General features: G+C 39.1%; 5 protein-coding genes across 8 annotated transcripts; 3 read left to right on the top strand and 2 right to left on the bottom strand.

The window, feature by feature from the left end:
* Nucleotides 1–219: 219 nt before the first annotated feature.
* ppil6 (peptidylprolyl isomerase (cyclophilin)-like 6) lies at nucleotides 220–3,724 on the bottom strand. Of its 3 annotated transcripts, XM_026341006.1 has the most exons (9): nucleotides 3,587–3,719; nucleotides 3,392–3,487; nucleotides 2,055–2,243; nucleotides 1,810–1,872; nucleotides 1,519–1,666; nucleotides 1,163–1,222; nucleotides 926–1,061; nucleotides 760–828; nucleotides 220–431 (listed from the first exon to the last, which is right to left on the bottom strand). In XM_026341006.1, exons 1-9 carry the CDS (start codon nucleotides 3,662–3,664, stop codon nucleotides 395–397), a joined length of 876 nt encoding a protein of 291 aa, XP_026196791.1. In that variant the 5' UTR covers nucleotides 3,665–3,719; the 3' UTR covers nucleotides 220–394. The 3 variants fall into 3 exon arrangements, with proteins under 3 accessions (XP_026196791.1, XP_026196793.1, XP_026196792.1); XM_026341008.1 differs by having other exon boundaries at nucleotides 377–828; nucleotides 3,587–3,724; XM_026341007.1 differs by lacking the exon at nucleotides 220–431 and having other exon boundaries at nucleotides 729–824.
* Nucleotides 3,725–4,038: 314 nt separating this feature from the next.
* Nucleotides 4,039–11,122, top strand: LOC113148969 (GEN1 Holliday junction 5' flap endonuclease). Its single transcript, XM_026340745.1, has 13 exons — nucleotides 4,039–4,291; nucleotides 4,420–4,618; nucleotides 4,714–4,890; nucleotides 5,206–5,316; nucleotides 5,397–5,470; nucleotides 5,548–5,633; nucleotides 5,868–6,018; nucleotides 6,384–6,420; nucleotides 6,513–6,593; nucleotides 6,675–6,805; nucleotides 6,910–6,971; nucleotides 8,233–8,382; nucleotides 8,922–11,122. The coding sequence occupies exons 1-13, from the start codon at nucleotides 4,131–4,133 to the stop codon at nucleotides 10,283–10,285; spliced, it is 2,784 nt and encodes a 927-aa protein (XP_026196530.1). The 5' UTR covers nucleotides 4,039–4,130; the 3' UTR covers nucleotides 10,286–11,122.
* Nucleotides 11,123–11,783: 661 nt separating this feature from the next.
* Nucleotides 11,784–12,297, top strand: msgn1 (mesogenin 1). Its single transcript, XM_026341911.1, has one exon. The coding sequence runs from the start codon at nucleotides 11,857–11,859 to the stop codon at nucleotides 12,286–12,288; it is 432 nt and encodes a 143-aa protein (XP_026197696.1). The 5' UTR covers nucleotides 11,784–11,856; the 3' UTR covers nucleotides 12,289–12,297.
* A 736-nt stretch (nucleotides 12,298–13,033) lies between these two features.
* si:ch211-51e12.7 (uncharacterized protein LOC336335 homolog) lies at nucleotides 13,034–19,782 on the top strand. 2 transcript variants are annotated; one of them, XM_026340691.1, is made up of 6 exons: nucleotides 13,034–13,165; nucleotides 14,648–14,736; nucleotides 15,111–15,260; nucleotides 15,519–15,647; nucleotides 15,853–15,987; nucleotides 18,737–19,782. In XM_026340691.1, the coding sequence occupies exons 2-6, from the start codon at nucleotides 14,648–14,650 to the stop codon at nucleotides 18,819–18,821; spliced, it is 588 nt and encodes a 195-aa protein (XP_026196476.1). In that variant the 5' UTR covers nucleotides 13,034–13,165; the 3' UTR covers nucleotides 18,822–19,782. The 2 variants fall into 2 exon arrangements, with proteins under 2 accessions (XP_026196476.1, XP_026196475.1); XM_026340690.1 differs by lacking the exon at nucleotides 18,737–19,782 and adding an exon at nucleotides 16,524–17,933.
* An 82-nt stretch (nucleotides 19,783–19,864) lies between these two features.
* Nucleotides 19,865–21,829, bottom strand: mrps10 (mitochondrial ribosomal protein S10). The gene is made up of 7 exons (XM_026340688.1): nucleotides 21,739–21,829; nucleotides 21,471–21,523; nucleotides 21,172–21,229; nucleotides 20,956–21,095; nucleotides 20,758–20,866; nucleotides 20,363–20,452; nucleotides 19,865–20,259 (listed from the first exon to the last, which is right to left on the bottom strand). The coding sequence occupies exons 1-7, from the start codon at nucleotides 21,808–21,810 to the stop codon at nucleotides 20,179–20,181; spliced, it is 603 nt and encodes a 200-aa protein (XP_026196473.1). The 5' UTR covers nucleotides 21,811–21,829; the 3' UTR covers nucleotides 19,865–20,178.
* Between the last annotated feature and the right edge of the window lie 254 nt (nucleotides 21,830–22,083).

The raw sequence follows: 22,083 nt of genomic DNA, 5'->3' as shown, positions 1-22,083 counted from the left end.
GAGGGCTGAGAAATGTCAGGAGGATGTGAGCTGCACACACGTCAAAGAAGAGAAAGAGGTGGTGATAATCAAACGGATGGATTTTATTCACGATTTTACCCTAATTAAAAGTGCATTAACACTTAATAATACACTAAAGCATACACAGGCGTTTTAAATGAGGCCCCCACAGGGTTATCAGCAGTGTTGAGGGTAACACATTATAAAAAATAACACATATTATATATTACTTTTCTTAGTATTGTAATATTATTTCTCACATCAGTCATTGTTTTTATTACATGTTTTAGTCATATTTGGTCATTCATGTATTCTGGACAACATGTGAACATGTCCTTATCAGTTCTTTTGGTCCACATACATAGAGATGTGTCAGCCATGTGTTGCTGAACACCTACAGAGAGATGCTCCCATCTTCATGCAGCGAGAATCTGAACAAACAAAAGTCTTCAGTAAAATCATCTAAAAAACTATGGTGGCTTGTAGCTGAAAATCTGCTATATGACCATATATGTTAAACAATGGACAACACGTGTCAGAAATACAGTATGTTGACCATATACAGTCACCATGTATGTATTAGTAAATACATTTTTTAAATGGTTTAAGCGTGAGTGACATTATATTATATGTGTAAAAATATGTGACAATACATTAAAATAATGTAACATTTCATATAAAATTATCCACTTCATCCAAGAAAGACAGTTTGGGAGCTATGGCTTTAATACTCCACAATCCTTAACTTTACATTCATACTTGGGTCTTTCATTGCAAGTCTGGGCTTCTTCTAATCTCCTGAGAATGTCGAAACCTTCAACCACCTGTCTAGAATGAAAAATAAAGACATTAAGCTTGGCTAAACTGTAAGACAAAGACAACATTATGCACAATTTGGAAATCAAATTACTGTAGTTATGCAAACCCAAATGCAACGTAGGTCTTGTCCATCCAGAGTGCTGGCTGCAGAGTGATGTAGAACTGGGATCCATTAGTGTGGGAACCCTTATTGGCCATTCCTAGTATGCCCCGCTTATAATGGGAAATAGCAAAACTCTCATCTACAGGGAGAAAGGCCATGTTCAGGTCAAATACAATCATATACATCCTGGTACAGTATGTTCTCACTGTAATGTTGAGGATTTTTATACTGTATTGGTACCTTCAAAAGTTGGTCCATAGATTGACTCCCCTCCATCACCTCTTCTTTCTGAAGATATATCTGCAAAAGTGAAAGACATTACATACAGTATTATATGACTGATGTGTGCATGATGGCTGTGCATTTAAGTTTGTAATAAAAAATCACTCTTTTGAATCAAATAAATCATATAAAACTAAAATTTTGAGATATTATCTATAACATCCACATACATATACATGTATGCACAGATTACAACATGAAAGAACATCTAATTCCCTGCCATGCTTCATATTTTTGTTGCATTTCTATTGAATTTAAACAGGCCCCTCGAAAACCCATTATACATGATTGCAAAGAAATACGCTCCATAGTACCTCCACCTTGCACCCAGCCATTGGGCACTATACGATGAAACAGAGAGCCCTTGTAGCAGAGTCGGAGGCCGCTCTGGGACAGTCCCAGCTCTCCTGTGCACAGAGCCTTGAAGTTTCTTGATGTCTTTGGACAAACATCTGAGAACAGCTGAGAAGTTGGAAGACAATGTGTCTCTGAAAAATCAGTCACCTCTAAATATAAAAGCTGGTTTGAAAAGTCACAGGAGTGAGATAACACTGGTGGTACTTGTGCAAATAATGTGAAAACATGTTGACACATGCTTCTCTCACCTCAAACAACAACTTCCCCACTGCTTCCCCTGCTATCTCAATATCCATGAAGACAAATTGATGCTATGAAGACAAAGAAATGTGTGTTTTTATTAGTTATTTGTGTAAATTATATTTAAGTAAAACCTTTAAAAATATGCAAATGTTTGGGGTTGTATTATTAAGCTAGGAAAGTCACTACTAACATTAACTTTCTATGCTCCCATAATTTTAACAATATTTAAATGACTGTGATGTTGACTTGCCCCACTTTTCTTGAGGTGTTTGGTGTAATAGTCCTCAGTGAGAGCCATGTAGAAAGCCTGCGGCCGAGTAAAAGTGAAGCCCCACTGCTCCTTGGCCCAGCTAGCAAGATCTTTTTCATTACCAAGAAGACGGTTGTTCAGAAAGCACATCAGGTTGCTGGAGTACTGCCAAACGTCACCACGCAGCTCCTTGAATTAAACAAAATCTGTTGTGAATCAGCATTTCAGAGTAACCATGATGTCAAACTACTGCAGTATTTTAAAGTGTACATAGGTGTGAAGAAGAGCAACAACATAGAGCAAGGTGTTGACCTCATTTCACATGAAGTCGCTGATGTGAAACAAACCAAGAACAGTTTTGAGATTCTTGTAGTATTTCCATTTCACATGTGTCTTTTATAAAACATTATAAATTAGGCATTGTTTTAGCATACAACACCTAATTCAGCATCAATTTGGACAGATGGAACATTTAAATGATGTTTACAAGATGACATAATAACCCACCATCGTTCCACAACGGTGGAAGAACCTACCCACATCTGCATGCTCAGCTGCCTCTCAATCTTCAAAAACCAGCTGAAAACAGACCTCTTCCGAGCCTTTCTCTGCACTTAAATCTTTATCTGCACTTAAAACCTTAAAAAAAATCTTGCACTCACACCACATGAAACTGAAACAACTCTTTCTAGAGCACTTTACTTTAAAGAATGTCTCCGTTGCTTAAATGTGCTTAAATGCTTTGCACCTCACTTAGGTTTGGATAAAAGTGTTTGCCAAATAACTAAATGTAAATGTAATATAATATTGACATGGGCCATATTTTGCTTCCTAACCCGTACTTTCAATTAACTTTCACCTAAAGCACACAACTAACACCCACTGTACCCACAAGTATGTTTAGTTAATGTGGATGACTATACTCTGCTTGATTGGCATATGCCTCATTTTCATATAATTTTCAGTCAACTCATTTGGGTGTGACAACAGTATTTATGTTTCCTGTTAAAACATAAATATGACATAATGTGTTAGCAAGCATACGACCCAGCTTTAACCTGACTGTCACATTATAATCCACAGTAAGTGAAATCTCCTCTGTCACTGTATAGGACATGCTTCAGTGCATGGCATTACATTACATGCATTGCTACTTTCACGTGAAATGTCTGATTACTTTCTCCACTGATGTAGCCATTGTTAGTTATAAACACTATGCAGAGCCGCAGCAGTCACCACACCTCTAATGTCCTCAATGGAGTTTTGCTTTTTTTTTTTTTAATAACCTCAAATTGCTGGACAAGTTCAATGGCAAACAAACATAATGACATACTTACACGTTTCTTGTCGTTCAGATAGGTGCGCCAGTCAAATTCAAGGAGTGGTTTAATTATTGGATCCAGAAATACATCAGGAAACTTCTGCTTTAGCCCCTGTTGTGCATAGTCACAATAAATAAGCGTTGTTAAAGATCAGGTGGAAACACACAACACATTAAACGTTAGAGAAAAGAAAAGAAAAGATAGGTTGACCTCTGCTATACTTCTGGCAATGTGAAAATGTCGGTCTTTAATTAAACCTACAATTTCTACATGAACTTTTGAGTCCATGGCTAAAAAGATAAACAACCATGCAGTAACGTTAAAGCACTCAGTGTAAACAAAAGCTCCGTGTCCATAGCAACAAGCATTTTGAGGCGCTTTAATATGACGTTTATTTTAAAATGTCCGGCCTCGCTCTATTTCGTTTAAGCAGTACCTTTGTTACCAACTTGTTTTTAAGGTAACGACATATTGATTGAGTAATCAAGTGTTTGTTTATTTATTATGCGTCTATACGCTGTTTTATCATCTTATAGTCGCAACTGACTTTATTGTCATCGTCGTCACAAACACACAGCAACCAAAGCAGGATAGCAGGGAAACGTTGAACGAATTGGAACGTGGCCCAACGGCGCCGCTGTTCAAAAGTTCCGGCGCGCTGTTCTGTTTTGATCTTGTCTTGTCTTGTAGTATAAATTTTTTTTAACACATTTCCCTCTGTTAAATCAACATACACCCGTTTTTTGGAGTAGCTATGGGTGTTCACGATTTGTGGTCTATTATCGAACCGGTTCGCGAGTCTGTGCCGTTGTACAGTTTGAGCGGAAAGACGCTGGCAGTGGACCTGAGTTTGTGGATATGCGAAGCTCAGCACGTTCAAGCGATGATGGGGAGAGTTACCAAACCTCATCTGAGGTAATGCTCTACTATTGTGCTTTAATTAATTCCTACTAATGTCAGCTTGAACTTGTAGCCGTGTATTTTGTGCAGCAGGTTGTCATCATTCACCACAATGAATGCGCGCATTCACTTGTTGTGTGCAGGAATTTGTTTTTCAGGGTGACATCCCTCACACTGATGGGGATCAAGCTGGTCTTTGTCATGGAAGGAGAAGCTCCTAAACTTAAAGCAGAAACCATGAGCAAGAGGACGGAAACAAGATTTGGAGGATTTAAAAAGGCTGCGGCCACCAAGTGCACGACGAGCACCAGCAGAGGGCGCTTCAAAGCTGTCCTCCGAGAGGTCGGCTGGTTCTCCACTGCTCTGCATCTCGCCACCATCCCATTACGTGCATGTTGTTGTCAAGCAGACTCTTACCTGTCTCTGCTTCTCCACAGTGTGCAGAGATGTTGGACTACCTGGGTGTGCCGTGGGTCACGGCCGCTGGAGAGGCTGAGGCCATGTGCGCTTATCTGGACTCCCAGGGTCTAGTGGATGGCTGCATCACCAATGATGGAGATGCCTTCTTGTATGGAGCCCGAACTGTGTACAGAAACTTCAACATGAACAGCAAAGTATGTTTGTGAGGGTCTGCCTCAGTGTGCAAAATCTGGATAAACTTTATTCAGACCACTGAAGTAATTGTTAAATACCAAAGCTTCGACAGTTTTAATCTATCCAGTGGGTCTTATAATTAGTTCATATAGTGTTTTTATGTATTTAGTGGAGAAATTACCACTATAACCTCTGTGTCCCTTGTTCAAGTCCAGCTGGGGATCTTTATTGTCTGTGTGTCTACTCACTTATACTATCTTTTAATTTAGCCCAGAAAGTTCACATTTAATCTAATGGTATCCAAATTACCTGCATTAATTTGTTTTCTACTCCAGGACCCTCAGGTGGACTGTTATCGGACATCTCGAGTTCAATCAGAGTTACATCTGTGCAGAGACAACCTAGTTGGCATAGCCATTCTCCTTGGCTGTGATTATATTCCTAAGGTAAGAAAGACCTTTTGACACATACAAGTCATCCCCACGAATGAACTTGTGTTAACTGTGCATTTTCATTCCTCTATAAGGGCATACCAGGTGTTGGTAAAGAGCAAACTCTTAAACTTATCCAGACACTGAAAGGACAAACTCTTCTTCAAAGGTAAGATACAAAAAAGTCCAGTCCTCACTCTCGTGTGGTGTGTTCATGCACTTGTGACCTTTCTCTGGTCTCTCCAGGTTCAACCACTGGAGGGAGAATAACACAGGTGTGTCTGAGGAAGTTGTAAAGAAGGTTCCTCACTGCCACGTATGTCGACATCCTGGTGAGTGGTGTCCTGCTTTGAACCTGATGAACAGTGAAAAGCAAAGGAGGGGGGGGGTGCTGTCCCATGTCTAACGTATGGCTGATTTAAAGCCATTTAACCTATCATGTTAAAACATACACATATGTGAGAGATGCTTATTCCAAACGTGCTCCTGACTTTACATCTAAGGTTTATTCATTACTTTCCCACTTCTATCCAATATTTATTCTGATGACTCTCCTCCTTTTTCAGGCTCAGCGAAGGCACACGAGCGCGGCGGCTGTGTGCTCTGCAACAGTAAGCATTTCTGCCAGCCTCAGGATTTTGATTACAAGTGTCCTTGTGACTGGCATCACTATGAACACACCCGCCAGGCCTTGTCTTTCGAAGCAAATATCAGGAAGTATGTGACTTGATGTAAATGAGAACTAGTTTATTGTAATTTTTTTAAAGTAGGTGTAAACAAAACAAAATCATAAAAAATGAAAGCAAACATGAAATAGCTTGAGAGAGAAAGAACATAAAATCAACATATAAGGTGGTGTTATTGTAAATCCATCTACTTAAGTGCTGAAACATTTAATCAATATATATTTAGCTATTTGCCCAGTCATTGAAGGATCTGTTCACAAATATTCATGTGTCCGTGAATAAATGCTTAAACTATTTCCACTGTAATCATAGTTCAGTTTACACATTTTTTAAGACGTATGTTTTGTGGCATTTTTGGGTAAAATTGTGTGTTTCTTTTTTCTTTTTTTTTATTAGGAAAACACTGGCAAGTCAACAGTTCCCTTTTACAGAGGTATAGCTATTTTCATTCATACACCAATGCTCGTATCTTATTGTTTCACAGCTGCTATAATAATGTTTCTAATACTCATTTTGCATTTACAGATCATTAGTGAATTTCTCATCGCCAAGGATAAACCTGTGTCCCATTTCAAGAGGAGACAGCCAAATATGCTGTTGATGCAGGTACTGGGTTTATTTAAAAGATTTCATTAGTGATCTGTTCACTAATGAAAGCTGCACGTGATCATTTGTGTCGTTTTCCAGAAATTTGCATACGACAAGATGGAGTGGCCGAAACACTACACCAGCGAAAAGGTTCTAGTCTTGATGACCTACACGGAGTTGATGAACAGAAAATATGGAAGGAAGATGCCCTCCCAAATCAACCCCCTCAAGTACTCCTAAACATTATTTTTTAAACTTTTACTGTACTGTTTTACAGAATTCATTTATAATATATATATATATATATATAATAATATACACTTTTCCACAAAAGAATAGTGAAACCCCGAGTGAGGAATGCTGTTGCTTGCTTCGAAGTCATCTGGGGCACTCCAGGTCAGTTAAAATCTTAAAAAACATTTATTTACATATACATTCAACAAAAGTCTATTACTGTGTCCTTTCCATTCAAGCAGTGCTCTGTTATCCTGCAGTGTTTCTATCCTCACACTAAAGGATCAGAGGAATAAGTGATATTTATGAAAACATCTCCTGGGTTGAGTGACATGACTGCTGCATGGAGTGGAGGTTGGGGTGCAGGGTGCTTGTCACCAGGTTGTCTGTTAGTGACTGGCTGTGAGGTGGGCCTCAGAGGTGACAGATCAGTCACAACAGCCACTAGGTGCTAAACTGGCTTCCTCCTGAGACTGGGAAATCTGTCATATAAAAAAGCACTTTGCTAACAAGCTCGCCTGATGTGACTGGCCCGAGAAAGTCCCAAACAACTAATTCAGAATTTGGCTTCTCCTATCTTATTTCATATAGAAATAAAACAATAGTTTAAATAGTACAATTTTCTGACTAAAAGGTCAGAAAATTGTATGACTTGGCACTAGTCATCTGAATTCTGACCATGTCATAAATAGCTTTAAAAAAATTATTTCAAATGTATGATTTTGTGGAAACTTGGCATCTCTAACCGATTTGTAAGTGCTATCATCCAGTGTGAGCTTTAATTCCTCGACTAGCCTGTCTTTTTTTCTATATTTAGATTATCTATCTACCATATCTAATTTGGTGGAGATTGGTGCTGATTTGTGATGAACATGGATGTGTAACAGCTAAATTCCCAAAGTGCATTAGTTCACAGCTGCTTTCATTGCATTTATGATTAAGAAAACTGATAATGAAGATTGTGCAAGTTATATACACTGTATACAGTACAAATTATATGTACAGATTAAGAACATAATATAGCTATAATATAAGTCACTATTATAATATAATTCAAACCATCACACAGACAAACACATACACTTCAACACTGTGTAAAGCAATCACACATATTACTGGTAACATGAGCTTATAAAGTTGTGAATTCTGTCAGAGGTTAATGTGTGTGTGACTCTGAAAACAGCAGTAATGTATCTTCACATAACATATACATACATTTCTTGTTTGCTGTGGTTGCCCCTGAAAATCCTGCAGTATAGAAAGTTATGTTATGTGTTTTACTGCTGCCGCTGTAAGTGCTTCCTAGAGCTCGTGTTGGGTCCTGTATCCTTCTGAATTTGCACTGAAAGATCAGCACAATTTCAGATGAAAAGACAAATGGGAAATTTCTGAGATCACATCTGAATATTTTTCTTTTCTGCAGAACATTACATATTCCCCGATGAGCATCCCGCAGAGAATCAGCATGAAGTGAGGACAATTGAGGAAGAGTCTCTCTTCTGTGTTGCCTTCCCAGAGGTGGTGGAGAGATACCGGAGCGACAGAACACTGGCTAAAGAGAACAAGACCAAGAGTAAGGCAGTATTAATAATATCCACTTCCAGGAAATTCAAATTAGTTCATTGTCTTCTCAGAGGGTTTTTGCATCTGTGTTTTGGTCTTTGGAAAATCTACGTTAACTGACGGTAAATGTGAATAATTTTTCAACATGCCTCAAAAATGGCCGCCCCTCCACAGACGTGATGGGCTTGAAAACTACCCACACACTGTGTTGACGAGGATGTCCTGATCAAAGACACCTGGGGCTGTGATTTGTTTTTCAAGGCTATTACAGCAGCTCTGACACCTGAAAATGTAGTTTAGCAGTTCAGCTAGTTCACACCAAAGGCTTTGATGCAGCCGAGAGGTGTCTGTCTCACGGGCTTTGCTGTCACTTTATGCAGTTGTGCTTCGCTCCCCCAGGATTGTCAATTCTTTAGAGCTCCACTGCAGGAAAACTCCTCATCGTGTGAAAGCTTTACAGTCAAAATATATTAAAGGGAATATGGGCTGCCATGAAATGATTTAGATGTTTGATCTTCTAAAAACGTTTAATCTTATTTTTTTTTACAGAAAAGAAAACAAGGAGTAAAAAGGAGAAGTCATCTGATGCGTCTGACGGTATTTCAGACCTCTTGGCTCAGATGACCCTTCAAAGTTCCTGTTCAACAAGTGCTGCTACTCAATCGCAAACACTTCTCCCTACCACTTCAACCACAGAAAAGCCAGAGGTGGTGGCTTTGGACACTCCAGTGACTCAAAAACAGCTTCACAAGGTGAAAGAAGAACATAGCAGTCTGCCTGATTGTCCCAACACTCCTGTGTCTCCTGCTGAATCAGAGGCTGCTGCTTCAATGTCTGTCTCTGCTGTTGTTGATGCTCTCCACCTGAGTGATATTGACTGGGATGCTTTGTCCTTCACATCCTCTCCCCCTCCACAAACGGCAACCAACCACACTCCAGATCACAGGCTAAATAAAATCGCAGACACAGATGTCAAGGAAACACAGGGTGAAAACATCAAACGAAAAACATCGAGTGATGCCAAACAAGCACACGCCAGGTCTGCTCCAGAGCTGAGTTACACAGAGTGTCCTCTAAGGGACAGGTTGCTCATAAAGAACACAGCCAAAGCTATAAACCAGAAGAGGGTAGATGATGGTGAGGTTTCAAAACAACTAAACTATGACTTACCTTCTCTTGAACACATTTCTCCTTCTGACTCAGGCTCAAAGCCAAGTGAACAGATGTCCATGAAAAAGAGCCATAACAGTAAACGGGACAAAAAAGAACCACCTACTCACAAAAGCCAGTGTGAAACAAATCAGGCAGGAATGGAAACTAAAACTTCAAACCAGCCACTGGTGCCTGCAGTTAAAGATCACTGTAAGGCAAAGTACAAATGTAATGAATCGCAGAAGCCTCCACACAAATCAAAATTTTCCAAGACAGGCATTTCATCATCTGGTGTTCCACCAGAGAGATGCCACTCTGACCCAGGTCGACGTGATCAGGACAGGCATGTGCCACAGAGCACCAAGAAAAGTGTGTGTATGATCGTGTGTTCATCCAGTGACGATAGTGACACAGAGAACCAGCAGGTTGGACCTCAAAGGAAGTCCAAGGCCATAAACAAGGCCAAGGGTAGCTTCCCCCTGAAACCCGTCGCTGCCCCCAAAACAACAATGAAACCGACTCACTGCCTTCAGCCATTAGGACCCAAATCTCAGAAACACAGTGCAGATGTTGAGATAAACAGCACACCTGTATCCACTACGAGCAGATGCCAGGATGTCTCACCAGCCATGTCGGATGGTGACGTGTTCCTCCAGGGTCCAGCATCACCTGTCACTGTGTTAGATAGTGACGATTCAGTGATTTGTAGTGAGAGTCCACTGCCACTGGCAGAGAGACTGAGACTGAGGTTCCTGAAGTGAGCAGCACCATTATCAGATGATGAACAAGAGCATGCAACTATAAACAATGTTCTGCTTTAATGTGAAAATGTATTTTAAATTATGGCATTAGTAGTTAGCCTTTCAATAATCAACAACCTGCTTGATAATGGACATTTTCTAGTAGTTTTTTTACACCAATATTTCAAAATATGTCACATTTCCAAGTATGAGAGTTTGAGAATGGGACAGTTTTCCAATATTTTATATACCAGATACTTCATGAAAAAACTAAATTGCTGTTACTGTGTTTCTCAGTTGTTTTAAGTATTAAAATATGCTTTTAAATAACATCCATTACATGTTTGCTGAAATATATGTTGACATTGAAAAGCTTGACTGATGACACCACCAATGCAGAAAACATGAAGTGATTTCCTTAAGAAAATGTCATAGGCTGTTGTTCTAATCCTGAGTGTTTATGTAAATCAGGTGAAAAGCTTGTGGATTGGCACCATTTTTATTCCCAGATCCTGTTTAGTATCACTCCCATCGCTGTTTGACAAGCTCAATGTCACCTCACAGAGAGAGAGAGGCCACTGTAGATGAGTCAGAGCCGTTGGTTTTACGACCCACTAGCGTTGGCCTCCTTGATCATGAGTGAGGCCTTACACACCTTTCCAGACATTAAAAAGTCTGGCAGGAGCTTGGTGACAGCTGCATCCTCTGCCTAAATAACAACTCAGTCCTTGTAATGACACTTATCATCAATCTTCCTTTTTTTTTATTTTTTTATGAAGTGCTAACAGTTTGTGCAAATTAACTTTTGTGTTGAGAAGTAAGGGCATTTATATTTGATGGAAAACTACACAGGTAACAAGCAGCATTACTTAAGGTGAAAGTGGGAAAAATGTGTCTACATTTAAAAGGAAAAGGAGATTTTTTTAATTCAGAATTATTATGAAAGAATGTGTTTTTGTAATTAGTGTAATGTGTGTGGGATAAGTGTTGAGTCCATCTGATAAGCTTTGTCTTTCAGACTTGTAAATTAAAAAGCTTGACTGACATAATGCCTAATGCAACAGTAGCAACTTGTTTAAATTATTTAAGATTACCTTTGTCTTAGTCTGCTGTTGTGATTCCGGACGTAAATCAGGTGAAAAGCTGTGAGATTAGCAGTTTTTGGCCCATGTTTTTTTACCTGTATAACTCCAGACTTAAGACACACGCAGGCCTGAGTTCCCAGTGAGACGTGAAGATCTCAGGTGAAGCTGAACCCTCTCATTTCTTCATATAACAGATCACATCAAGCCGATAATTGTTGTCGTGCAGACTTTAAAGAGTAATTCCCCGCAAAGGAAATCTAATTATTTTTCTTTCTATCACATTATCCGTCTATTTAGCCTTATTCACACCCCAGTGACAACGAACGACGTCCTTCGGGAAGGTCGCATTTTGGCACTTGAAGTTTCTTTGAACTTTTTTCGCCTGCCCTGTGAACCCATAAACCTCCGGAGATCTCCTTCTGTATAAAAACGCTTTGGCATAATCACTTTCACAGAATCTGCCAAGTCATCCTCGCTGCATGCACGTCTGAAGGTCTCGGAATAAACATGGAGCTGGAGGTTCCTACATCGAAAATGTTGTCTGAATGGACGAGCCATGAGAGTAGTTTTGGAGAGGACCAGGAGTCACTTCAGTCCAGATCACCAGAGTTCTCTATGGACTCGATGTGCTCTTCACCGGAGATGTGCTACTCCAGTGGGCGTCAGGAGATCAAGGATTTTTCTTTTGGCTTCACGGGGCAGAGGACGGCTCCAACAACGCAAAGGCAGAACAAATCCAAGATGTCCACAAAAAGACGCATGAAGGCCAGCGAGAGGGAAAAGATGCGGATGAGGAGTCTTGCAGAGGCCCTTCACCAGCTCCGTGACTACCTGCCGCCGGATTACAGCAAGAGGGGTCAGCCTCTGACCAAGATACAAACCCTGAAATACACCATTGAATACATCAACAAGCTCTCGGACATCCTAAGCCGTGCGTAAAGACGCAAAAGGGACCACTTTTACGCATCTTGTTTAACTTCAACTGGACGTTTGACGGAGTCAAAGATCTGTGACGAGTGATGCAACATCCTTAAGATAACTTAATCACAAAATTTCATGTAATATTTACCTTCTCATTTTGCCCTGTTGATGATGTAAATATTGTTTTGCGGGCACTTGACAATTATTTTTGTATATGAGGCTGCCTTGGTTGGAAATCTGGACACAGTGTTGGAAAACTGAGCTTGCTGTTTGTATAGATAGGGTATATTTGTTTTCCTTTACTGATCTTTCTCATACTTTGTGTTTGCGTTTTTATAGATTTTAGAGAAACCCCATCATACTGGATATCGTTTTTATTCTCTTGTACTGTGTTTCCGAGATATTAAGTTAGCTGAATGATATTTTAAAGTTTTGTTGTGTCGCAAAACTTTTTTATTTTGTTGAAAATGACGGTTTCTACTCGTCATTGCTTGTTTTTCTACTAATAAGCTGCAATAAATGTGTGTAACATGCTCAACTTGTGGCCCAGTTACTTAATGAACCGTCTTTTTGACAATTGACAATTGGAACTCGCGTCAGCGGCTTCATCCAATCACAGCGCCAGATTATCCAAAGCGAGGTGAATGACAACAGTGATGAGCCAATCAGACACCGGCATTCACCCGGTGACCGTGACCGTCATGATGTGTTCCTCACAGAGAAATCCCAACCTGGGATCCCTCCAGTCTGACGGAGACGCCATTTCAAAGCTCAAAGCAGATCAAGAAGCATCGGGAGTTTTGTATATTTTGTTCTAGAATATATTTTTTATTTTTTATTAGCCACTAGGATAAACATAGTACTTTTTGAATCTACCTCGTCGGCACCGGTGGATGTAAGTCATTCCTTCTTTACATCCAAAGCGTTTGAAACGCACAGGAACGCCCCTTTCATAGAAGAACGGAAACATTCATTATTATTTATCATATGTAATATTTTTTTATTTCGGCTATGCAGGCGCCAAACGTGACTTGAATACATTTATAACAAAACAATTATTCTGGACACAGCATTGTTGATGCCAGCTCTGCTCTGCGATGTTGATATCAGGAATTAGACCAGGCCCTCCAAGCGATTTTCGTTGTAATTAAAACAGTTTTATTGGAGCATTTGTTGCACAGGGCTGGACGATGTTTGATATTTAAGTGCTCTGTGATCACACAGCTGCAGCCGCCTCCAAGGATCAGGATAAAACAATGACGCTTGAGTCGCTTTCGACTCTGCAGGTTTTGTTTACTTCTTTAATGTTTGCATGTGCCAGTCCTCCTTTGCATCCACACAGTCTTCACTTAGAGACTTGATTGTGATTTTTATATGCACATACAAGCTGTGGTACTACTGCACAAAACCCTGTGCTCCACCACCTCCTCAATTTGTAAATCCACATGCAAGGACACCATCAAAATAAAAAATTATGAGATGAGTACACTAGAAACACAATTCAACAGCACCACAAATGACAGCCTCTAAAATGACTGACAAAAACTGAACAGTTAAACCTTCATGAAGGTAGGATTGATTGCAGGACTGAGTGAACTGCATTTATTTTTTATTTCATTTATCTCATAATATGGTTCTTTGGTGTGTTTGGCTTCTTAAGCTCATGTAAATTGTTAAATCTTCAGCACAGATTCAGGGAAAACACGTGACGTTCAAACCTCCTCTGCCAGCTTTCTTCTAGTCTCCTTACTCCAGCCTAACTGCTGCATTTTACAGAACCAATCTTTGGGGCTATTAATAATTTTCCGACTATCATCTCTGATGTTTATTTCTTGTCACCTGCTGCCATGTGAGATATTCCCAGTGTCAAATCCATCTGTAGAACAATGACATGAATGCAACTCTGTGGTTTTATGTGTCCAATATCTGCTGAGGGACATCTTGGCAGCATTGTTTCATATTTGTGGGAACCTAATATGTTGGTAGTCAGTGATTTTTATAATCTATAACATCATCATAGTTTTCAATCGATTTAAATCTCTGGCTTTATCAAGATAACAACAGTGTCAAGCCAAGTTAAATGACTTTTCTAAATATCTTACAAACTTTGGCAATGAGGCTGCCATTTGTTCATGTTGTGCTTGGTTACCTTTCTAGCTGCGGGGAACTTGCAGTTTATTCCTACATGAATTTATTTTTGAAATGGTAAATGCTCTGATTTTACTTTTTACAGAGCTTGGGTAATTTAGTTTTTGCGTGAAAGGGATCTTTTAATTTTTTTTTTTCACGAGAAATACACATTATAGTATGTCTTGTTTTTTTTTAATCTGAATTGTGACAGTGTTATGTATAAAAGTATTGATCTGAATGATTTCAGATGGATGCAGACACAGGAGAGAAGATCACAGAAACATCGACCATTTCCAAAGATGAATCTGAGAAACCTGTAACTGAAAATAAATCCAGGTCTGTCCTGTTCTCTCACTGCCTTATACTAACTTGTTGTTATGGCTGCATAATTGTTATTAACCTCAATGCAGAGATAAGCTGAGGGCTCCTCATAATTTGTCTTCTAAACATGAGTCAGTCAACAAACACTGTAATAAAATCTTGGTTTGTTAGTATTTCTCTCTTTTCCATCTCTGCTTGTATGTTTTTATGTGAAACTGAGACGTTGAGAAAGACGAATGTAAGAAAGCTATAGCTCCACGTTGTGTTTTATGATTATTAACATGAAACCTCTCTGCTTTTGGGTTTGCCAGTGTTGTACAGTTTCACACGACAGAACATAGCTGGCAGTTTCTCAATATACCTTCTTTAAAAAAAAAAAATCTCTGCAGAGGTCGTGGCTGCAAAGGCCGAGGACGAGGTGGTCGGATGAGCCAAGGTGGCTTGCGGGGTGGTCGTGGTATGATGAAAGGGTTTGGTCCACCTGGACATGGGAGGGGTCGAATGAAGGATGGTGCTGTGAATGGACTTGGACCCATGAGGTACTTTACACGTCAAATATACGTGGTGTGAGGTGTATAAATCTTTCTTAGTTAAAATACAGATAAATAGTGGGGCTATAAAATATACTGTATAGTACAAGAGAAATGCAAAAACTGTTCAATTAGAATTAGTTTCAGCTGCATGAACCTAGTACACTGCCAACTGAGTGTGTATATAGAGTGTGGATTCAGGTACTATTCAACTGCTTTACAGTAAAAGTTTGGATAAAATTATTCATATATATTTTTTTTTTTTAGAGGAATGGGGAGGATGCGACCTTACCCTGACCTTAGAGGCCATCGAGGTAGGCGTGGGCCGATGGGCCCCCCTCCTCCCCCGCCTCCCCCACCTCCACACCTCAGAGGCCCCTTCCCACCCATCCCCAGGTAAACGCCTCACATCAGTGGAGCTGCTCCAGTAAAATAGAGTAAGGACTGTTTAAGACTTATCTCATTTGTGTCAGCAGTGGCAAATGTTGGACACCAGAGGTGGTTTTTACTGTCAGAAAATGGAAATCATGTGTAAAATAATGTGAAATATGTAAAATCCGGGCCCTTATTGTACTAAACTGTTCTTTGTCCATGTCCCTAGGCATGGGCCTCCTCCACCTCCACCTCCTCCTCCTCCAGGACATCCTGGTTTCAGAGGGCGCCCGCCGCATCCTCGAGGTCGTGGCATGCCACCACCTGGACCTCCACAGCATTTCCACCCACGTGGCCCAAGAGGGTAAGAACTCTTTTATATTAATATCATGCTCAAGCTTTTCAAGTCACAACTCTCTGCACTTTGCTTGCACACTTTATGTAAAGTATTTGTGTTTACACGAGTTGCATTACTTTAAATCTATGATGTGGACATGCAGGTAACAGCAAGCAAAAAGACTGAGGGTTGTGACACAAATGCACAGTCCTTTTGCTCTTCTCTCTTAAGCTGCATTATAACGTGATTTTCTTTACTTTAACTTGCCCTATCAAATTTCTTTGTCAGTTCGTCAAACAGAGGAAATGGTCTAGCTTATTGGTCAAATAATATGAGTTAAGGAATTTTAAATTGTTCAGTAAATAAAAAATCTAGACAGGCTCTTAAATAGTGCATGGAGTAAACAAATTGAAAAAGACATTTCACTGTTTTCTGGCTCAAAGGTACAAAAGTTATCGAGAGGAAATAAATCCCTGAATAGTTGAGCTGGCTGCTCTTATCAGAGTGAGTCCTGTATTGGCCAAAGCCAAGAATCCAATGTTTGGTTTTATCCTTTTACACAGCTACCACAATGGACCGGCCTCTCCTCCTCCTCACCCCCCACCTGGCAGAGGCCAGAGGTGGCCAGGGCCCCCTGGTGGCCGACGCTTTTAACACAGCCTACCCTAAAAAAACCATAACCAAGTACTTGTTAATGTAGATGGGGCCTGAATTATGTGTTATACAAAGTCTCTGAGTGTCTTTTGACATACTCTGTGGCCAAATGTCTGGTTATTGATATTGTCTACTGGCTAAAAAATAATGTGAAAGTGACTAATGACAACCGAGGACTTATAACAAAACAATGTAAAGCATTGTCGTTCTGTTACTTATAGAAACTGTTGGTACTGTAGAAACGTTTTGACGTTGTTGAGAGAAACTGTTAAAACCAGGCTAAAAGCGCTGTTCTCAAAGGGAGGACAATTCTTGTTTAATTCTTCATTTAATGTTTTGTGGTTCTTTTTACAGTCACCCTGTGAGCCTTAAGATATTTTTTCAGTTTATTAATTAAGAGTAAATATGGGTGACACTGTATGTTTGAAGTTGGGGAAAGACGAGAAATATTTTTGAAAGAATGCACACCAGCCCTCAAACACCACTGTTGAATAGTCTAGTACACCTTGGACCTCCCTAATATTTCCTTCTGTTACATGGAAATAGTTATTTATTATAACCTCACTAAGCACTGCAGCAAATATTGTTTAACACTTACAGACCTTCAAGTGATAAGACTTGATATATTCCACTTGTAGGTATTAATGAGTATTTAATTTTATATTATTAATGTGCATTTTAAGTTATGAGTATTGCTGTTTGGAACATTCATGTTTGTCTCCAGCACTCTATTGTGTAATGACAAATAGAAAAGATATTAGAAATGAATAGTATACTGAAAATTAAGTATTTATATCTATATATCTAGTAGCTTTTATAAACAAAACAAATACCATTAGTATTTGCTTCAGTTAATGAGTCACTCATGACTGTGTTAAGGTTTTTTGAAGTGTTATTAATACTCTCTTCACTGTAATTAACGTAACTTTTGTGAATTTGTGATTGTGTTTTATGAGAACCGTCAAGACATATGACATAGTCATGAAGAAAAAATAAAACTAACAATAAACTCTACTTCTCTTTTTTTGTTTATTCACAAACAAGTCTGAGAGTTGTCATTACAGTTTACAACACATATGTAATATACGAAAGCGTTGCAATATCAAAACTAGAGCATGTAGTGAAAGAGGCACCATAACAAATGTGAAAGTGAATATTTTTATCCATTTAAATATTAAATATTCAACTAATGACAAGTGTGGAGGACCAAGAGCCATTAATGAAGGTGATCTTCAGTGGATCTTAATGAAGCCTTTTAATTTGTTTGCTGAGGGCTGAAATGTATTGCAGACCAGACAAGCAAAGGCTCCAATGTTACGTCTTTGGCTGCAGAGGATTTAAAACACACTGTATTACCATTTTATCTTGCTATATAAATTAGACAGCGGACTCAGAACCACTCCACTTCCAAGGTATGGAGATGCTCTAGGCTGAACATGATGTCACCGTTCAAATTCAGTGGTAGCATGTTTAAAACGAGGACATCATCTGTAAAGGATAAACACTCTAATATAAACAAAGCTCATCGCATTTCATTGCTTTAATAATTAGTAATTTAACATGACAGAATCTCACTGCGAATTAGTTTTTTCTGTCCAAAATAAATTGTATAATTTCACATTCTTATAATATTTATTTCTCCTATACACTATATTTTTTACTTTTTTTTAGGAAATACTAATTTGTTGCCATTGCATAGCAGAGAGTAATAAAAGTTATTGTTATGAAATTTATGTTTTTACAAAGAACACAGAGATTTGCTCTTTAATCTATTATATAACCGCATCATCTTATGGGAAAGTTTACAAGCTGTTTGTGAACCTGTGTAGCTGTGCCTTTTATATCTGATCACATCATAGATAAAACAATCATATAGCTTTTGGCATTGATTCTGGAAGAACAGGTCTTCCTGCTGCAGAATACTCATGTAGCAGCTACTGATCGCAATCATTCCGTTTCAGTAAATGCACCACATACAGGTGGTGCTCTTCCTTCTCCTCTGTCCCTTTTTCCATTTTCTCAGCACTTTCAGTACATTTTGCTGCCTCTTCAGTTTCTGCAGTCCCTTCTTGTTTCTCCCTTTGGTTGATTATAACAGACTGACTGTTGTTGTCTCCTGAAGGGGGGCACACAGTACAGTTAACCTCCCAGGCCCCAGGAACCCAGGCTCTCCCTCACATCTCTCCCCTCCTTCTCCAGCGACGTGACACCACTTCACTTTGAAAAGGTGAGCCTCCTCTTGTGTCTTAATCCCTAAACCCTTCTTCCTCTGATGCCTAGAGATTCTCTTTCAGGTTGGAAGGTGAAACAACCACAGTGATGTACCAAACTCGGTGAGGGACTCAGGTACTTTGTCTCTTATTACTTATTCTTAACAAGAACAGATTTGTGATAATGGGATGAGATACATCAGGAAATTACAGGTTGTAAATCAGTGTCATTACACACTTGATTTGAGCTATAGGGCTTTTTGACAGAAGAATATTTTACCTCAGAGGTTTAAAACTACATTGATGGATGGATGATCTGGGTTCAGCATGTAATGTTACTTTTCATGCTGGCACAGAACTGCACTACTGTTAATGTCATTAATAAATAACACCTGCTCTTTTCCCTGCTAATGAGCTCTAGTTTTCTAGTTGGCAGAACATTGTTCGGATTTATGTTTGGTAATATTAATGTCAGCAGGGACCACAAAGTGAAAGTCATATTCTTAAAGACTTGCATATCTTCCTGAGCTGAACCTTTTAACCATGCAGTACATGTACACAAGTCAGATTAAGTGCACATATAATAAACAGAAATAAGTAAAATAAGATGCACTGCATGTCTGGAGAAAGATTAAAGGCATTTACCACTGGTTCCTTTATGGAAATGACACAGTATGTTTTTTTTGTCCTGATGTCCTCTCTGTATGACAGACGATTTTAAGACGGGACAATGAGGGCGTTGGTCCTGAGCAGTCTTTAAACAGAGCCTTGGAGAAAAGTATTATGATACTGTAAATACCGAGACTTTTAACTCAGTTACTGTTAAGCGGAAAGTACATGTTGAGTTTGGTTTATTTTATGTTTTGCTTCATCATTTTTTGTATACTAACAATTCAATAAATGTAAAAAGAAACAAACAAATGCCTCGTGTGCTGGTCTTGTTTCCTACAGTAAATACAGATCTATAACCCAGTCCAGTATCACTGCAGAAAGCTACGGAAAAACATTAATGTTAAAGACTATAAGTAACAGTACATGTGTGAAAGTTATTGGATGCTGAATTTATTTATTGCAAATAACATACAATTGACTCCATATATTTTGAAAAGATAATACACAACACAATTGTCAGTACATACAAATGCTATTATACAGTGATATGGTTGCTGAGAGGGATGTTATTCCATTCTATGAACTTTGAAGTCTCATTTGAATTACATGTGATGAGCATTTCAGCAGTCAATGACAAGCATACATAAGTTTGGCCTTTTTAAAGTCTTCTAAATTCCAACATGTCCATTGATGTCTGAGAAAACACATCTTATACCAAAGCATCTGCCACTCATCACAGCTGTCACTGGCTGGGCTTGTCATCAACGGGATGGTCCTTCCACAGGGGCTTCAGGATGTGATCTGGAACTTTCTCCATGGCGGTCTGACAACACAAACCGAACAAGAGGAGGGGAAATAAGTACATTAGTGAGTGGCACACAGGTCAGGTTACATCAGTTCTAGAGCAGGACTCTGCAGTTCCTCACCTTTGTCACCTCCATTGCTACACCTTCAGGGAGGTTCCTCTGGATGTATTCAAGGTACACCTGTGCTGTGCAGCCTGTTATATGAGACAACTACAAAGCAAGAGAAGACATCTTAAACTGCTGAAATGTCACAATCTACTTGTTAGACTGAATTATAACCTAACAACCATTTGAACCAAATGACCTAGCTGATTAGTTGGGTGTTTTCAACTTGTTTGATACAGTAAGACTTTTAATCAGACTATATCCTACACCATTTGTGTGGAGGGGCTTGCAGGTATATTTTAATGACTCCAGGTGACAATTGCCTGGCTGCATTAAGCAACTTAAAGGGATTTTTATTGCCCATATTCTGTTAGTTCTTGAGTAATTTAAAAGGGGCTTGAGCTACTCACCTCAATGCACCTGTAGTGCGTCCTTATTTCATACTGGACCCTGTGTTTTTTGAAGATGTGCACCGACTTCAGGAGTGTAAACCTCTCCATTTCTTTGGGACATTCAAAACTGTTGTGGAGGAAATGAATGGAAGAATATGCTGTAAAACAGTTATCAATGCTAGTGTGTGGCTGCTTAATGGCTCTGCTAATACTCACACTTTGCTGATGGTGATGCCCAACTCTTTAGCTGCCGTGGTGGCAAAGAACTCATAACTGTCTAAAACGGCTTTGTCATGACCTTTGACTAAAACTGACACCTTCTGGAATAGTGTGTCAGGTTCTTCTGTGACTGTAATCTGCAAAAAAACATGAATGTAAGAAAAAAAATTCAACATCCACACACGTTTTGTTAGAAAAATACAAATAACTTACTGAAGTAGCTGTTGAAGAAAACACTGGCGATGTGTGGAAAGACGTGTTGGGTGTCAACCTGCAGAGACATTAATAACTGGGATTAATAAAACAAAGGTTAGGACAAATGTGTACGTTGATCCCTTAAGTTTCAGAACACATGTCTGTGTTCATATACACATATATGTACATATATGTGTATATATATATATATATAAATTACCAAAGATTTATCAGCACTAAAACGCATCACTGCACCAGGTTTATGCCTCGTTTTCACGAAGATTTCAAATGAGTAGCGTTCACAAACTGTTACCTACCTGACTGCATTATATTTTCTGTGATTTGAACAGGCGCCCACAGTTCTCGATCCCTGTAAATGAAGAAACTTACATTACTTATAGATTATTATATATTTGAATATGACATTATTCTACTGAATAGCTCAGTCACATTGCTGCATGCACGTCATTGACTATAGTTCACTCATCCACTACGTTGGATTTTTCTAACCTAAACAGCTGTCGAATTAGTTGATTATTCTCAACATTTGTTGTGCAAAATAAAAATATATATTAGTCGGAGTACCAAATGTGAGATTCCTGTCAATATCCTTGCCAAAGATACCGCTTCTCTCCTGAGAGCCATGGGGGCAGCCATGTTTCTGGAGAAGGTGGGACAAAAGTGAAACTAACTTTACAACACTGCCCTCATGGGTACTGGAGGGTGAACTGCAGCGTGGTGTTGAAAATAAAAGAAGAATAAATTAAATAAAAATAAATAAAAGAAGAAATAACTAGAAGAAGACTAAAAACTTCATGATAATAAAGAGTGCCATTTAACTTTATCAAGGAAAATGCATCCTGGTAATAGATTTAAAAAAAAAGGGTTCCTGCACAGTTCCAGGACTGCGAAGTTAAGTCATGATGTAGT

This window comes from Anabas testudineus, chromosome 24 (assembly GCF_900324465.2).
Source record: "Anabas testudineus chromosome 24, fAnaTes1.2, whole genome shotgun sequence".
Classification (NCBI taxonomy): Eukaryota; Metazoa; Chordata; class Actinopteri; order Anabantiformes; family Anabantidae; genus Anabas; species Anabas testudineus.
This window is presented reverse-complemented; position numbering and strand designations above follow the sequence as displayed.

What these genes read in the sequence shown, in the direction of transcription:
- mrps10 (XM_026340688.1), bottom strand. Translation starts at nt 21,810, where the DNA reads ATGGCTGCCCCCATGGCTCTCAGGAGAGAAGCGGTATCTTTGGCAAGG. An exon ending in TGACAGGAATCTCACATTTG is followed by an intron (nt 21,524 to 21,738) that starts GTACTCCGACTA and finishes CTTCATTTACAG; the next exon opens with GGATCGAGAACTGTGGGCGC. An exon ending in AGAAAATATAATGCAGTCAG is followed by an intron (nt 21,230 to 21,470) that starts GTAGGTAACAGT and finishes ATGTCTCTGCAG; the next exon opens with GTTGACACCCAACACGTCTT.
- msgn1 (XM_026341911.1), top strand. Translation starts at nt 11,857, where the DNA reads ATGGAGCTGGAGGTTCCTACATCGAAAATGTTGTCTGAATGGACGAGC.
- LOC113148969 (XM_026340745.1), top strand. Translation starts at nt 4,131, where the DNA reads ATGGGTGTTCACGATTTGTGGTCTATTATCGAACCGGTTCGCGAGTCT. An exon ending in TCAAAGCTGTCCTCCGAGAG is followed by an intron (nt 4,619 to 4,713) that starts GTCGGCTGGTTC and finishes GCTTCTCCACAG; the next exon opens with TGTGCAGAGATGTTGGACTA. An exon ending in TCCCAAATCAACCCCCTCAA is followed by an intron (nt 6,806 to 6,909) that starts GTACTCCTAAAC and finishes TTTCCACAAAAG; the next exon opens with AATAGTGAAACCCCGAGTGA.
- ppil6 (XM_026341008.1), bottom strand. Translation starts at nt 3,664, where the DNA reads ATGGACTCAAAAGTTCATGTAGAAATTGTAGGTTTAATTAAAGACCGA. An exon ending in TGGCTGGGTGCAAGGTGGAG is followed by an intron (nt 1,223 to 1,518) that starts GTACTATGGAGC and finishes TCACTTTTGCAG; the next exon opens with ATATATCTTCAGAAAGAAGA. An exon ending in CTATGGACCAACTTTTGAAG is followed by an intron (nt 1,062 to 1,162) that starts GTACCAATACAG and finishes TTCTCCCTGTAG; the next exon opens with ATGAGAGTTTTGCTATTTCC.
- si:ch211-51e12.7 (XM_026340690.1), top strand. Translation starts at nt 14,648, where the DNA reads ATGGATGCAGACACAGGAGAGAAGATCACAGAAACATCGACCATTTCC. An exon ending in AATGGACTTGGACCCATGAG is followed by an intron (nt 15,261 to 15,518) that starts GTACTTTACACG and finishes TTTTTTTTTTAG; the next exon opens with AGGAATGGGGAGGATGCGAC. An exon ending in CACCCACGTGGCCCAAGAGG is followed by an intron (nt 15,988 to 16,523) that starts GTAAGAACTCTT and finishes CCTTTTACACAG; the next exon opens with CTACCACAATGGACCGGCCT.